Source organism: Anabrus simplex, chromosome 6 (assembly GCF_040414725.1).
Source record: "Anabrus simplex isolate iqAnaSimp1 chromosome 6, ASM4041472v1, whole genome shotgun sequence".
NCBI classification, from domain to species: Eukaryota; Metazoa; Arthropoda; class Insecta; order Orthoptera; family Tettigoniidae; genus Anabrus; species Anabrus simplex.
In genome coordinates this window covers 119,984,834-119,999,166 of record NC_090270.1, presented here as the reverse complement: position 1 = coordinate 119,999,166, position 14,333 = coordinate 119,984,834, and the positions used below count along the sequence as shown (strand labels likewise).

General features: G+C 40.4%; 1 protein-coding gene across 1 annotated transcript in view; it reads left to right on the top strand.

The window, feature by feature from the left end:
* LOC136875891 (dipeptidase 1-like) overlaps positions 1-14,333 on the top strand; it is a 164,269-nt gene that overhangs the window by 46,696 nt on the left and 103,240 nt on the right. The window contains exons 4-5 of the mRNA XM_068228242.1: positions 6,507-6,788; positions 13,089-13,278. Coding sequence (XP_068084343.1) covers positions 6,507-6,788; positions 13,089-13,278 — 472 coding nt within the window. The remainder of the gene's footprint in view (positions 1-6,506; positions 6,789-13,088; positions 13,279-14,333) is intronic.

The window sequence follows — 14,333 nt, the reverse complement described above, 5'->3', positions numbered from 1 at the left end:
AAGAATAAACAAGAAACTTTGTCGCAGAAGGTTACCGAGAAAGAGGAAAAATTACAGGAAGAATTGAGAATAATGAAAGAGAATGCGGAGAAAGTGGCGGAAGAAAAAGTTTTGAATTGCCAGAGGGTACTACGGCAAGAAATGAGAGAAGGTCAGATTACAAGAGAAATAGTAGTAACGAGTGGTTTATACAATAGGGACCAAGATTTGCCTAAGTTTACTGGAAAACAATTTAATCCTATGGAATTTCTAATATTAGTTGAGAAAAGATTTGCAAATAAGTTGAGGGATAATATTATCGAATGGGAATGCGTGTTAGAGATCTTGTCTAATTCCTTCATCGGTGAAAGTAAAACCTGGTTTCAAGTGTACCGTAATAATATGTCGAATTTGGAAGAATTTAAAGAGAAGTTTATTAATAAGTTTTGGGATGAGAATGTCCAGGGTCGTGAGAGAGAACGGATTATGTTTGGTAAATATAGACAACAGGAGGGGGTGTCTATGACAGAATACTTTCTGGCACACGTGCTTATCTGGAAAAATCTTAATAGTATTGGTTCAGAAGTCGATATCGTAAGGATTATGTTAAAACATTATTCTGATAGGATTAGGGAAGCTGCGTGTATGCAGAAAGTCAGTACTATCAAAGAAATGGAGGTATTGCTAGATAGTTTTGAGGCTCTGAAGAGTAGCATAGGTGGCAATCGACCACAAAGTAGAAATGTAGAGGGAGCGGGAAACAGGTCAGATAATTATCAGAGGAGAGTAAACAATTATGATCAGACGAGGGCTAATAGGAATTTTAATAGTGATAGAGGTCAGCAGAGTTACCCGAGACAATCCGACAATGGGAGGCGTGGGGATTTGAGTCATAGAGATGAAAATAGGCCTAACACGAGTGTTATTCAGGATCCATCATTGAGCCAGCGCACTTTAAACTCTCAGCGGACTGCATAAACAGGTCACGTGAACAGTCCGAAGGTAAAAGTTGTCAAAAACAGGTAGGTAGTGTAGATAATTGTGTAGTAAAAGTAGATTTAAGAGAACAACGTGATTGTGACCTAAGTAGTGATAAGTCAAATGTTTTAAGTGATGACGTAGTCATAGGTAATAAAGTAAGAAGTAGTAGTATTAATTTAGATATAAGGAGTGATTTGTTAAGCGATGTAAGTAGTTATAATACTGAGGATATAAGTAGTGAGGTAGTGACTCCGATGATAGAAATTATTATATGGAGAAGAAAAGTGAAGGTATTATTAGACTCTGGTAGTGAAAGGTCATGTATTAGCTCCAAGCTTTACGAGGAAATTCTGAAAGAAAGTCAGAATATAACAGAGATTCCTGTGAGGCAAACCTTCATTATAACAGCGGTGGGTAGCAAGTCACAGAGAGTAAATAAAATGATAGCGGTACCAATTACGATTGAAAATGAATGTAACTTTCAACCATGCCTTGTTGTGCCAAATCTGGTGTATTCAGTTATTTTAGGAGCTGACTGGCTTACAAATCATGGAGCTAGATTAGATTTTGATTCGGGTAGTGTGTGTTTGTCCTGGGGGAAAACTAGCAAACAAGTATGTGTGAATTATGAAGGATCTGAGGTAAGTGTTGATAACGTGTGTTCTGGTAAAGGTATTAGGGAGGTGAGTGAAGGTGTTCCTAGTGAGAGGAGATGTTTTGACGTGTGTCACTTGTCTATACGACAGGATCCAAGGCATAGTCTGTATGAGACAGTGGCCAGAAGTAATTTGAGTGAATTACAGAAGGAGCAGTTGTGTTCGATGTTAGGTGAGCATCGAGATGTATTTAGTGATAAGCCAGGAAGAACACATGTATATGAACACAAGTTTGTTGTACATGATCATTCATCATTCGTAGGACCCAAGTACCCCATTCCACTTAAATATGCTAGTGCTGTCGAAGAACAGATAAACATTATGCTGGATTACGGAATAATTGAACCATCTTGTAGCCATAGTATTAATCCTTTAATTATCGTTGCCAAGAAGGACGGGTCAGTCAGGCTGTGTATTGACGCCAGGCTTATGAATCAGAGGATTGAGGCAGACCAACAGAGGCCTGAAACAGTGGAAGAACTCATTCAGCGTTTTGAAGGAAAAACATGGTTTTCCATTATGGATTTGTCTTCTTCATTTTGGCAAATTCCCCTCAGAAGAGAGGACAGACCTCTCACAGCTTTCGCATATAAGAATTGTTTGTATCAATTTGCAAGAGTCCCGTTTGGTACAAAAACGTCTTCGGCAGCGTTGATTCGTGCTATGTCTAGAGTTTTAGGTCGGGATACAGGGGATTTTGTTACCATGTACATTGATGACGTAGCAATAGCATCTCACACTTTTGAAGAACACATGGAACATTTGAACATAGTCTTACAGAAAGTTAGAGAGGGAGGCTTCACATTAAAACTGGATAAGTCAACATTTTGCACACAACAGATTACATTTTTGGGGCACACTGGATCTGCACAGGGGGTAAAACCAGAACAAACGAGATTAGAGAAGATTAACAACACGAGCACTCCACGTAATAGTAAACAGTTAAAATCATTTTTAGGGGTTTGTAATTATTTTAGACGTTTTGTCATCCAATATGCAGCGTTGTTAGAGCCATTCAGAGGCTTATTGAAAGGTGGAGCTAAATGGAAGTGGACAGTTGAACATGATGAGGCATTTCTTAGGATGAAGAAAGGTTTTAATGATGCCGTTATGTTAAAATACCCTATGCCTGATCGCGAGTTCGTACTCATGACCGATGCGTCAGAAAAGGGCATTTCCGGATGTTTGTGTCAGAGGGATGACGAAGGAAATTTGGGTATTGTTTCTTTGGCGAGTCGGAGACTCAGCTTGACTGAAAAAAGGTATACCATCACGGAAATTGAGTTCTTGGCTATTATTTATTCATTAAGCAAATTTAGGATGTATGTATTAGGAAATAAGTTTGAGATATGGACAGATCATCAGGCATTAGTATTTATTAAGACATGTAAGTTAACAAGTAATAGAATGACAAGGTGGATTTTAGCTATCAGTGAATATGACTTCACTATTCGACATATTAAAGGTAAAGATAATGTCTTAGCCGATTTCCTCAGCAGGAACTTATCAGGTAATACGGAGTCCAGGTATGTAGATATCAGAGAAGGAATGCTGGTATGTGTGGGTAATGTGACGGACAACATGACAGAACGAGATCGATTACGTCATCTCATGGTGGAACAGGAGAGGGACGATGAGATGAATGTTATCCTGACCTGGTTAAGAGATAAGGAGGCAGATGTTCTTGTGAAGAAAGGGAAACATGAATACAAACTAAGTAGTGGTTTCCTGTCAAGGAAGTGTCATTCTGGAGAATTTAAAGTTTGTGTACCAAAGGCATTACAGGAAGACATGATTTGGTATTATCACAAAGAACTCGGTCATTTTGGGGCAAACAAGGTTCTTTATGCTATTCAAGGGAATTTTGTGTGGAAGAATATGGGAAGGAGTATTAGGAAATTACTTGCGACCTGTGATCTATGTCAACGTAGTAAGCATCCTAACAGGACGTTAGAGGGCCCACGGCAAGCCGTTATTGTAGACACGCCCGGCCAACTTATATGCGTAGATCTGTTCGGGCAACTAGTAAAATCTCGGTATGGATACCGGTATGTGTTCGTTTTGATTGATGCCTTCAGCAAATATGTCAAAATGTATCCCCTGAGAAAAGCTACGGGAAGGGGTTGCCTAAAGCAGGTTATTGACAGATATATTCCTGAGTTTGGATGTCCACTCAGAATATTATCAGATCACGGCAGTCAGTTCAGTTCAAAGATATGGACTACCAAGTTGAATGAACTGGGTGTTAAGGCCATATATTCGTCTATTTGATACCCACAAGGTAATATGGTCGAGCGGGTCATGAGAGAGATCGGGAGAATATTCAGAGCATACGTACATGATAAGCACAGTTCGTGGTTTTCACGACTGGGTGATGTAGAACGATGGTGTAACACTACGTTACACGAGTCTACTGGATGTACGCCGTATGAAATTCATGTTGGTAGGAAGCCAACCGATCAAATTGCAAGTATGCTAGGCTTAGACTTGGGAGAGGGAAAATCTAAGGATTATTATATCCAGCTGGCTAGGGAAAATTTAATCAAAGCAGGCAATAAACGTATTCGCCAGCAGAAAAGGGCAAAATTGGACGAATTCAGTTTGGGTGACAAGGTGCTACTTAGAGTTCCATTCCCATCATCTGCAGAGGCGGGAAATATGTCTAAATTCTTTCTTTTGTATCAGGGGTATTTCACTATTGTGAGCCGTATCGGGAAGTGTGCATATTCCTTAAAAGATCAGGAAGGGAAGATTGTCGGTACTTATAACATTAAGAACTTAAAGAAGTATTTCACGTGAGATTTGTTGAAATAAGAGTAAGATGATTATATTTTGTGAGAAACTGGCAAAATAAAACTAACATCTACGATTTGCGTGTGAACCAAGTGTCGTATTGGTGTATTGGAAGAATAAGTGCTACATTGTCATGTACTGTGTGACAAAAAAAAACGGAGAACAGGACATTGAACAGTTATCTGCGATAACAATATGCAAGAAAAGTTCTCATATAAGTGAATTTTCACAAAATATTTTGATATGTTAAAAAAAAGGAGAAGAATGTTGTATATTGATTGAAATTATTTGTGTGTGTTAAATTAAGGGCTATGCTCTTGTGAATTGTATGAGAATGGGACACTGGACAGTTATCTGCGATGACAATGTGCGAGAAGAATTCTCATATATGTGATGTATTATAAAATGTATGGATGCTGAAAAAGAAAATTATTGTTGTATACTCATTTAAAGTGTTTATCTGTGTCAGTGTTATATATATAATTTTGTTCATAAATCAATCGATTCTTTGTTCTTCGATTTATTTATGAGGGAGGCGAATTGTAACGGTTCAAATCCCGTTACAAGATGATATCTGTACTTTTATTATTGTATGATTTTATCTGTATTTTATTATTATTATTATTATTATGTTATCTGTGATATTGTACTATTATTGTAATTATCCGTTTTATTCAATTTTGCAATTGCCTGTTGCTTGCAAGATTGCACTTAGATGTATACATATATACGTATGTGTAGTATAACACTCAATACCTGTACAGTGAGAATTGTTATATATATCAGAGATTGAGTGTGACGTTGGGACATTGTGCAAGATTAGTGGCGATTCTGCCAAGTCATCGCCGCGCCTTGGCTACGTCATCGTATTTATTTAGCAACGCGCGCACGGAGTTACTCGCCGCGGGGCTATTTCACCACTGTATGTAATATCTGTCGCGTAGGTGGGAGTATGTCATTGTTATTTCTGGAGATTACGTAGTTGTGTCAACCAACGTCTATATAAGGTCGCTCCATATTGTAGCGTCAGTCATTACTTATACGGATGCAGTACAGTGAAGTAGTCTACTAGATCAAGAGGCCTTAGTTGGTCAGTGAACGAGTGTGAACGAGAGATGGAGCAGACAGTGAGCCATTAATTATTGGTCATTGAGAGAGTGAGACCAAATGGTTGGTCCGTCACTTAGTGGAAGACGCGGACGCAAGGCTTACCAAGGAGTCAGAGAGGGCAACCCTGGACCTGCCAAGAGGTCATACCATATTGACTTACAAAGAAGTCAGATGATATGGAGAAGAAGCAGTCGCAAGGATGTATCACCACGTTAGGCGTGACACATCTACAGTAAACACCAGAGCAATGGATTACGTCGTAATTACACTCAAAGTGTTGAAGGTACAGTCAAGTGAATCAGTGAGGGAAATATTTCGTATAAATTGTTAAATGTCCGGTCAAGAAGAATTCAAATTCATGCCTAGTTTCTTTCAGTTGCAATGTCATAATTTCATATTCTCATCTGTTTTATCGCAACAAGACTCACTATTTTTTGATATATTATTTAAAGAATATATATTGTTCTATCAAACGAATTCATAGTTTCATTTCATTGAAAGTAAAATATCTTAACCTCAAAATTAATGGGGAAACCGAACGCCAGTCTCCTTTTCCCAGAACTTATATGGTATGTTGTCAAAAGTAAGCTTATTACCCCACTCCCTAGAGATAGTCAAGAGTCTCATTCTATTATTGCTGTACTGAGTGACAGCTGGCGCCCTTCAAATAACGTATGTGTAAGTAAGCAGGTAACAAGTAAGTGTGAGTACAAGGTTCGACGAGTGTGTATTTTATTTAATGAATGTTAATTTTCATAATTTCCATGTTAAATGCAGATATTCAGATTTCCATTTTAAAATCCAGATTTTTCAAGTTAAATGCAGATTTATATATGTTTGTAAATTTAGTCAGCGACTCAGGAACATGTCACACTGATTGTTGCCATTATTTATTAACAGATACTCCGGACCAACTTGCGTTGAAGTGCGGTTCTCGTGGATAAAGGATGTTAAACCTAATTCCATAGATGTGAGTTGCTATTCCAGTGGCGTGAAGTTTATCCGAGAGGAGGCCGCACTGTTCGTGGATACGGAGATTATGGAGTTTGTGTCTAGTTTCTTCCTTGTTATAGGTCCTTTCTGCTCTGATGGCGGGCGGCCTACATGCTGTCAGGAGAAGTGGGGTGCAGGCAGTATGTCACTGCCCAATCAGATAAAAGATCGCCTCGCGGTGGCGCTGAGAACTACTCAGTCTCCCGGGGAGTTTGCCGCGCTCACTTCACTCTCCGAACTGCTGTGTTGCCGAGTAGCCTCGCAGTGTGCGTGTGGGTATTACAAAGAGCTGGCTTGACGAGTTTGTTTTAGGATAATTCTTGTTTTATGAGTAATTCTTGCCGCGTCTTTTACTGCATTCTTCGATTAGCGTGTTCGTGACATGTGATGTGACGTTAGTTTGTTTCTATTTGCATTGCTTTGTGTTGTTGTATGTAATAACTGCACTATATATATCTTACAATGGCGAAGAGGAAGGAGATAAGGAGCCAGGGTAGAAAATTGATCAGCAATGTTAATGAATATTTTCAAAAGGAAGCAGAAAATAATGGTCCTTTAGTGAGTGGGTATACAGTGCAGCAGAGAATGTCGGAAGCTTGTCAAGTTGTCATTTCAATCACCGCGCAAACGAATCAAAAGGAACTGTATAACAAAGGCAATCGACGGATTCCATAAAGATGTAATAAGAAGAGCTCTCCTCAGTTACGGCATTACGTAAAGCGTGAATGCCCTACACTGAACAAATGTTTTGTGTAACTCTGTAATTTTGAACGAATTATTTTTCGGTCTGTTGTCAATGCACTTTTTATATGCATTACTAATTAACTCGTATCGTACTACATCGAAGATATAATAAAATATTAAAAATAAATACATAAAAAATAAAACTCATCCACAGGCCATACTCGAACTATAACATACGAAGCTCTGTATTTCAAAATTATGTAAATTTCAACACAACCTTAACACGCGCGCGGGCGCTCCTGGCAACGTTGTAATAGTGGCCTCTGTCTCTTTCCCTTAACGGCCCCTCACGCCGTGCTGGATTGGTCGGCTCCATGCTCCCCGCTTCCCCTGACAGCATGTAGGCCGCCCGCCATCAGAGCAGAAAAGACCTATATTTGATCATTATATCACTCATCCCGGGGAATAACACGGTAAGTGAAGAAATCAAGGTTCTCAGGGGAAGCATTCTTTTGTTACAAAACAATAAGAAATCATCGATTCACCAAATTTTGTCAAAACATGCTTTATATGAAACACAGGTTCAAATAGTGCTTTTGATTGGATTTTGTTTATTCAGAAAAATGCATGAAGTATCCGCTTTGGGTCGTGAATGAAACTGACTTCGCCAATATTGATCAGGTATCATTTTCTTATGTGAACCATTGAAAACCAAAGCGTGTAAGTCATATTTGTGTATTGTTAGCTCGTAAGATTTTACAGTTCTCTTTAACAGAATCAGCTGTGTAAATTCACTGCTAATAATTTATTCACAAGATAATAATGTCCACATCCACAGTAACCACAGAAAATGTGTTACATACGAGACAAACCGACTTATTGTTCGAGGCTACTTTTACTAACAACATTCCGAATTTTAACAAGATAACTTATCTAGTTAATACCACGGATTGTTTTGTATTCTTAAGGGATCTGGAAATAAAATTACGCTATTTCTTCAATATTATGCCGAAATGTCTTATTTCGTTAGTGTTAAAGGATGGAGAGCACTGATGTTAGAAAATTTGACTTGTCTTGTTTTTCCCGGGATGAGTGATATATATTTTAGTGGGCTGGTGGTTCGTGCGTGCTAAGACTGAAGCTGTTAATTGAATGACTATTGATAATGGAGTCCTGGATTTCAGGTGTCTGTTTGCGTTGACAGCTTGATATTCTTACCGTAAAGCTAGAAATTATTTCAAGTTGTTTATGTCTACTTGTGGTCTAGTTGGCCCAGTAATGGCTGGTGCTTTAAGAGTTTCTTTGCTATTTGGTTTGGCTGCTTTAGTGGTGATGCAATCTTTGTACTTGCGGGATGTTCGCCACCACAGTTGCAGCATTCCAAGCCCTTCCAGGCATTCATAGGGCAGTCTGTAGTAGCGTGATTACCTGTGGGGCCAAGCGACAGGTTTTTGTTGTTGTTGTTGCTTTTAGGTGCGACCAGGCCTCTGGCATCCCTTGCATTGTGGGAGAGGGGGGGGGGTGACAGACGTTCTTCTGTAGCGTTCAACTTCTACGTAGTTGTCTTGTAAGTAATGGAAGTAAAGGATTTCGTTAGACTTCTCTGAGTTGTCAAGTCTCACCCCGTACAGTGGGATAGGCGCTCGTTTGCGTCCACCTTCTTTTTCTTTGTTTCCCTCGCAGTTAAGACTTCATGAGTTGGCTGACGGCTTTCATAGAGTATCCGAGGTCTGTCAGGGCTTCCTGTATGTCACTAGGTCTAGTATTGACAAGAAGTTCACGAGTTGGATAATTTCTTCAGGGGTGGTGGCGTGATTCAATTTTTTCATTTACGAAGAACTGAAGTATATTGTAATAATCATTGTGTTTAACTGATACTTAAGGGCTCCGTTAGGTAAAGTGGGGGGGGGGGGGCTAGCGCATGTATGACGGTTGACAGTTGCGGGCGATTGTTATAGGTGGCGTCCTGACTCTGACGTTACTTGGTGGTTGTGATTGAAGTTGGTCATCCTGTTCTTCCTCCAGTTCTTCAAAAGAGTTTGGTTTTGTAATTGGTTCCACATGAACTTCACACCGGATTGCCGCGTATTATTTATACACATTTCAGAAGTCATTTTCTTCAGTTATTTGACGTGATTCCTTCTCGTTTTCTTGAGCGGTGGGTGTTGATGAAAGATCCTCGGCTCTACGTTTTGTAGAGACACCAGGCGTGGAAGTCAGAAGGTGTTGTAGTGCGCTGTTGGGCTCAATAGAGTATTGTTCCCTAAGCAGTCAGTAGCTGAGATGGTTCCAGAAGGTGAGGGAGTTTCAATTGTTGCCTCAGTAGGGTTTGTTTTCTTCTTCGTGTTGGATGATAGAGGACGTTTATTGTACTGGGATTGTCCCAAGGCGAAAAATTTGTTCTTGGGGGCTATTCTTAAGATGTTTGTGCCAGAGGGTTACCGAATGGAGGTACCCCGTCACGGCTAATCACTGAATGCACTGTGATTTTGAGTGCCCGCGATTGATACTGCCGTGTGTGTGTGTTGATCCCCCCTAAAAACTTGCACCAATTTCGGTCCAACAGGGCGTTGGGTGGGCTGGTCTCACGCCCGGGCGGACCTGTTGAGGAAAGGGAGCCCAGTACCCAGTTATCCTTGCTTTAGACATGCGTTTTCAAAGTGGTGCCCCCCCCCCCCCCACGGGAAAAATAAGCGAATACTCTGAGAGTGGGGTGGTTCGATGGATCGACAAATGGGATATTCATAGCTTGAATAATACGCTTTCCCGAACGTAGTTCGGTTACCGGTTTCCAGCAATACCACACGAGTTGATTCAAATAGCTGCTGATACTTGTCTGATCTCTCTGGGGGAAATGATGAGCAGCTGGGAGTGACTCAATAAATGTCGTAGGTTATCACAGGTATCTGGAACTATGATACTCTTTGTGCATCCCATAATTGGAAGTGCTCGACCTTGGCCTTACTCTTCTAACCACCGTTAGACATATTTATCTGTATGATGTGTCATATTGTCTTGTCGGTAGATCTCATCTTTCCCAGAGAAACAATCAGTACGTACGGATGTACATGATCTCTAAGGGTGGATTCATTACCAAATTGTCTGGGAAAGACTTGCACAGGGATATTGTCAAAAAATGTCACGAAAACATAACGTTGCCGCCATCACTTATCGCTCCCCCCTCCCGTCTCCCCATCAGTGGTTGCATGGTGTTTTTTTTCTGCTATTTCCTGCCTGAAATGTCACATATATTCCGTTCAATGAGGAAGAAAATTATTTTTGGAGAAAGCAACCCTTCACCAATTCTACAAGGTCCTTCCAAACTTCAGCATTCTTTTCGCTAATGCACAGTAACTCCGTAAGCACAGATGCAATCAACATCCCTTTGTTTTGGAGTACCATGCGCAGCAGGATTCGCTGAACTGTTGTTTTAGACACATGTCTGGTCGCTCCTCTGGTCATTTTGGCAGTGAGCTGATCCACTGTAGCGTATCAATCGGCTTTCAAGCACCCTCGTAGGCTACAACCAGCTCTCACATCACTAGTATGTGGTATTCGTCAAATTCCACGTTGGTTATTCGTAATTATGCCATTGGTTCATGCATGATACAGTTTTACCACAACAGAACGCGAACAGTTCACAAAGAGCGCTGTGGCAGAAACACTGCCACCCATTACCCGGGAACCCACAACTATCCCTTTATGAAGTCAGATAAGTCACTCCTTCCGCGTACAATACGTTTATCGTTTCTTTCCAGTCTTGGTAAAAAATCTGAGGGTCCCAAAAACGTGTACAGAAGACATCTTTCAATAATTTGAAAGCTATGAAAAGTACAAAAAGTATAATAAATGAATTGAAAAAGGGGAAGGTCCGAAGAGTAAATTGGAGTTCGGCATGAGCAATAACATTATTATAACGTGGAAATGCCATGCGATAGCAACTCCCGGGTGATACCATTCGTTTTGTCTACTCAATATCTATCGACATCTGTATTTGTGAGTAACCTTAACTTGGTGTGGGGAAAAAAATGAGAATGTATTCTGGAGATTGGAAATGGAGTGATTTCACAACATTAACAAGACAAGAGTATAGACAAAAAGATGTTTTCTTGTTTCTTCTCTTTGGCATTCTTCTCATCTTATGTAGGGGTCTATCCTTTTGCATTTCACACATTTCATGACGTGTCACATTGTCTTGCTGGAAGATCCCATATCTCCCAGGGAAGCAATCACTATGTATGGGTGTACATGATCTGTAAGGGTGGATTAATAACCAAATCTGTTGGGAATATCTTCCATATGAATGATCTTGTGATGTGATGTGATGTGATTGTTATCTGCTATGTCCTGTCCGAAACGCCATATTTATTCTGTTTAATTATGAAGAAAACTTTTCTTGGAGAAGGCAACCCTTCACCACATCTAGCAGTCCCGTACAAACTTTAGCTTTTCTTTCGCTAATGCACAGTAACATCGTAAGCAGGCATGCAATAACTATCCCTTTGTTTTGAAGTACCATGCGCAGCAGAATTCGCTTAACTGTCGTTTTAGACTCATGGCAAGGTTAACACTACTGTTCAAATGTCCTCTCCCAAGCAGTCCATCCACTCCTTTTCCAAGTCGGCCTCGAAGCTGTTGTGCAACGGGGCTAACTGTTAGTACCAGCTTCGCGATGGATTCTTCGTCAGTTCTAGCCACGTGCTCATACCACCGTAATATCGTTTCTCTCATTTTGTCTGGAGCTGGGCAACGCTAAAATATTTCTAGACCTCTTCGTTTTTAATGTGGTCCAGTCGCATGATTCTTAGCGTCCATCTTAGCATGCGCATCTCAGTTACGTACTGGTTCTGCTCGTATCTGTTTATCGCAGACCAACATTCGGACCCATACAGCATCACTGGGCGGACGACTACGTGGTAGATGTTCGATTTGAGACACGGCACGGTTTTGGGGTTATAAAGGAGGCCCTTGACTTGGCATCATTTCAACCAGGCCGCCTTAACTTGTGCTCGAGCGTTTAAAAGTGTGACACCAAGTGTCACGCGGGACAAAGAAAGAAAAAAGTTAAAAAAACTGATCCTAAATTCTACGTATTAATGTCTTTCTAAAGCCCAGCGAACACCCATGCGATGCGACGTATTCGACGACCAAAACACCTGCGGCCGTGGTTTCGATCCAGCTCTCGCCTACTTTTATCCATGGTAGCAACGGTCTCTATACAGGCTACATAAACTACGCCAGCTTACGAAATGTTATGAAAAGCAGCTCGATTTGTTCTGGGTGATTTCCGACAAAAGAGTAGCGTTAGAAAAATGTTGCAAAGTTTGGGCTGGGAAGAATTGGGAGAAAGAAGACGAGCTGTTCGACTAAGTGGTATGTTCCGAGCTGTCAGCGGAGAGATGGCGTGGAATAACATTAGTAGACGCATAAGTTTGAGTGGCGTCTTTAAAAGTAGGAAAGATCACAATATGAAGATAAAGTTGGAATTCATGACAGAAAATTGGGGCAAATATTCATTCATAGGAAGGGGAGTTAAGGATTGGAATTATTTAACAACGGGGATGTTCAATAAATTTCCAATTTCTTTGAAATCATTTAAGAAAAGGCTAGGAAAACAACTGATAGGGGATTTGCCACCTGGGCGACTGCCATAAATTCAGATCGGTAGTGATTGATTGATTGATTGATTGATTGATTGATTGATTGATTGATTGATTGATTGATTGATTGATTGATTGATTGATTGATTGATTGATTGATTGAATTTACGTGCTGCCAACGTCAATTGTAGAAGATGGTCATAATAATTAATCTGACTCGACTGTACAATAACCGCTGTTGTAGAGATTGTTTGTAATACTGCTTTAAGTTGTAATTGTGAACTGGATTTAGTAATGTTTTGTATTCGATTCTCCGTGTTTTCAGACATAATGACTTGGCTTGGAATCTCAGGAAGTTTGTCCACAATCAACTTCACAGGTTCAACTTCTCCGCAGACCTACGCCAAGTTCCACCTTGGGCAACCAGCTCATGGTCACAGACTGACCTCCCACGTCTGCGGGAGGGCATGCTGGGAGCACAGGTAAGAGAATGACTCATTACTGGAAATATATAAAGAAGATGTATTCAATTTTCATGATACCCAGAATGTGTAGGCTATATACGATGTTAATGTACACACAGTGTGATTCAAAAGTTTACCGCAAAACTAGGAGCATGCACGAGGGCTCAAAAAGGAGCTGTTCAGGTTGAGCCAGATAGATTTCTATGGAAATGGGTAAATGATCAATTACCATATCCTAAATTTAATGGTAATTATTGATTTTCCAGAAAACACATTGTGCTCTTACAATTAACTGCTAAATGATAGCTGGGGGGCTCAGAGCAGTTAGGACATGTGGAAGTACACCGATAGTTTTGTTTTAAGGTTACATACAACGCTGTATACTGCAAGTAAGGTTTGATAACACCTACAGAATTTCTCACTCTACAAATCATCACGGTTTCTTCGTTATCGTTTTACTATGGAAGTTAATGTATCATGTTAAGCGAAATCTTGGCCATCTATATATAACCAAACCTGCTATAAATATTATTTTTATTGCTCTAACGAGGGAACTGTCGTATTCGTGTTCAGAATCGGTCATTTCATCATACTGTGGACATCCTATGTAACAGCGATGTTCTTGTGTGTTCATTGAAAATCTTACCACGTTGCCTCAGTGGATCAGCAGTAGAGTGTCCGACTCATGATCCCAAATTGCCGGGTTCGATCCCGGCTGAGGCAGTCGAGTTTTGAAGGACGGTCAAAAATCTTGGCAGTCCATGTCACCCGACAAAATTAAATTAACTCAGCCAGAGTTTCCGGCCCAGTAGAATTCAGCTTTCGTTGCTAGATAACAGGGCAATCGAAATATCGAAATTGGTTGGCAGGTCGCCTTGATTTAACCTTTTCGTTAAACTCGCACCGTGGTAGCTGAGGCCACACAAATGATTAATGTTATTATTGTTTCGTTTCACCCTCTTTGGGGTACGTTGAATCAATCATTTCTTTATGTGTTGTTATTCTCTTAGTGCCCAGTATTTCTTCGTTTCTTCTCATCTTCCAAGATAATAGGTTTGGCTTTTAATGAAGAG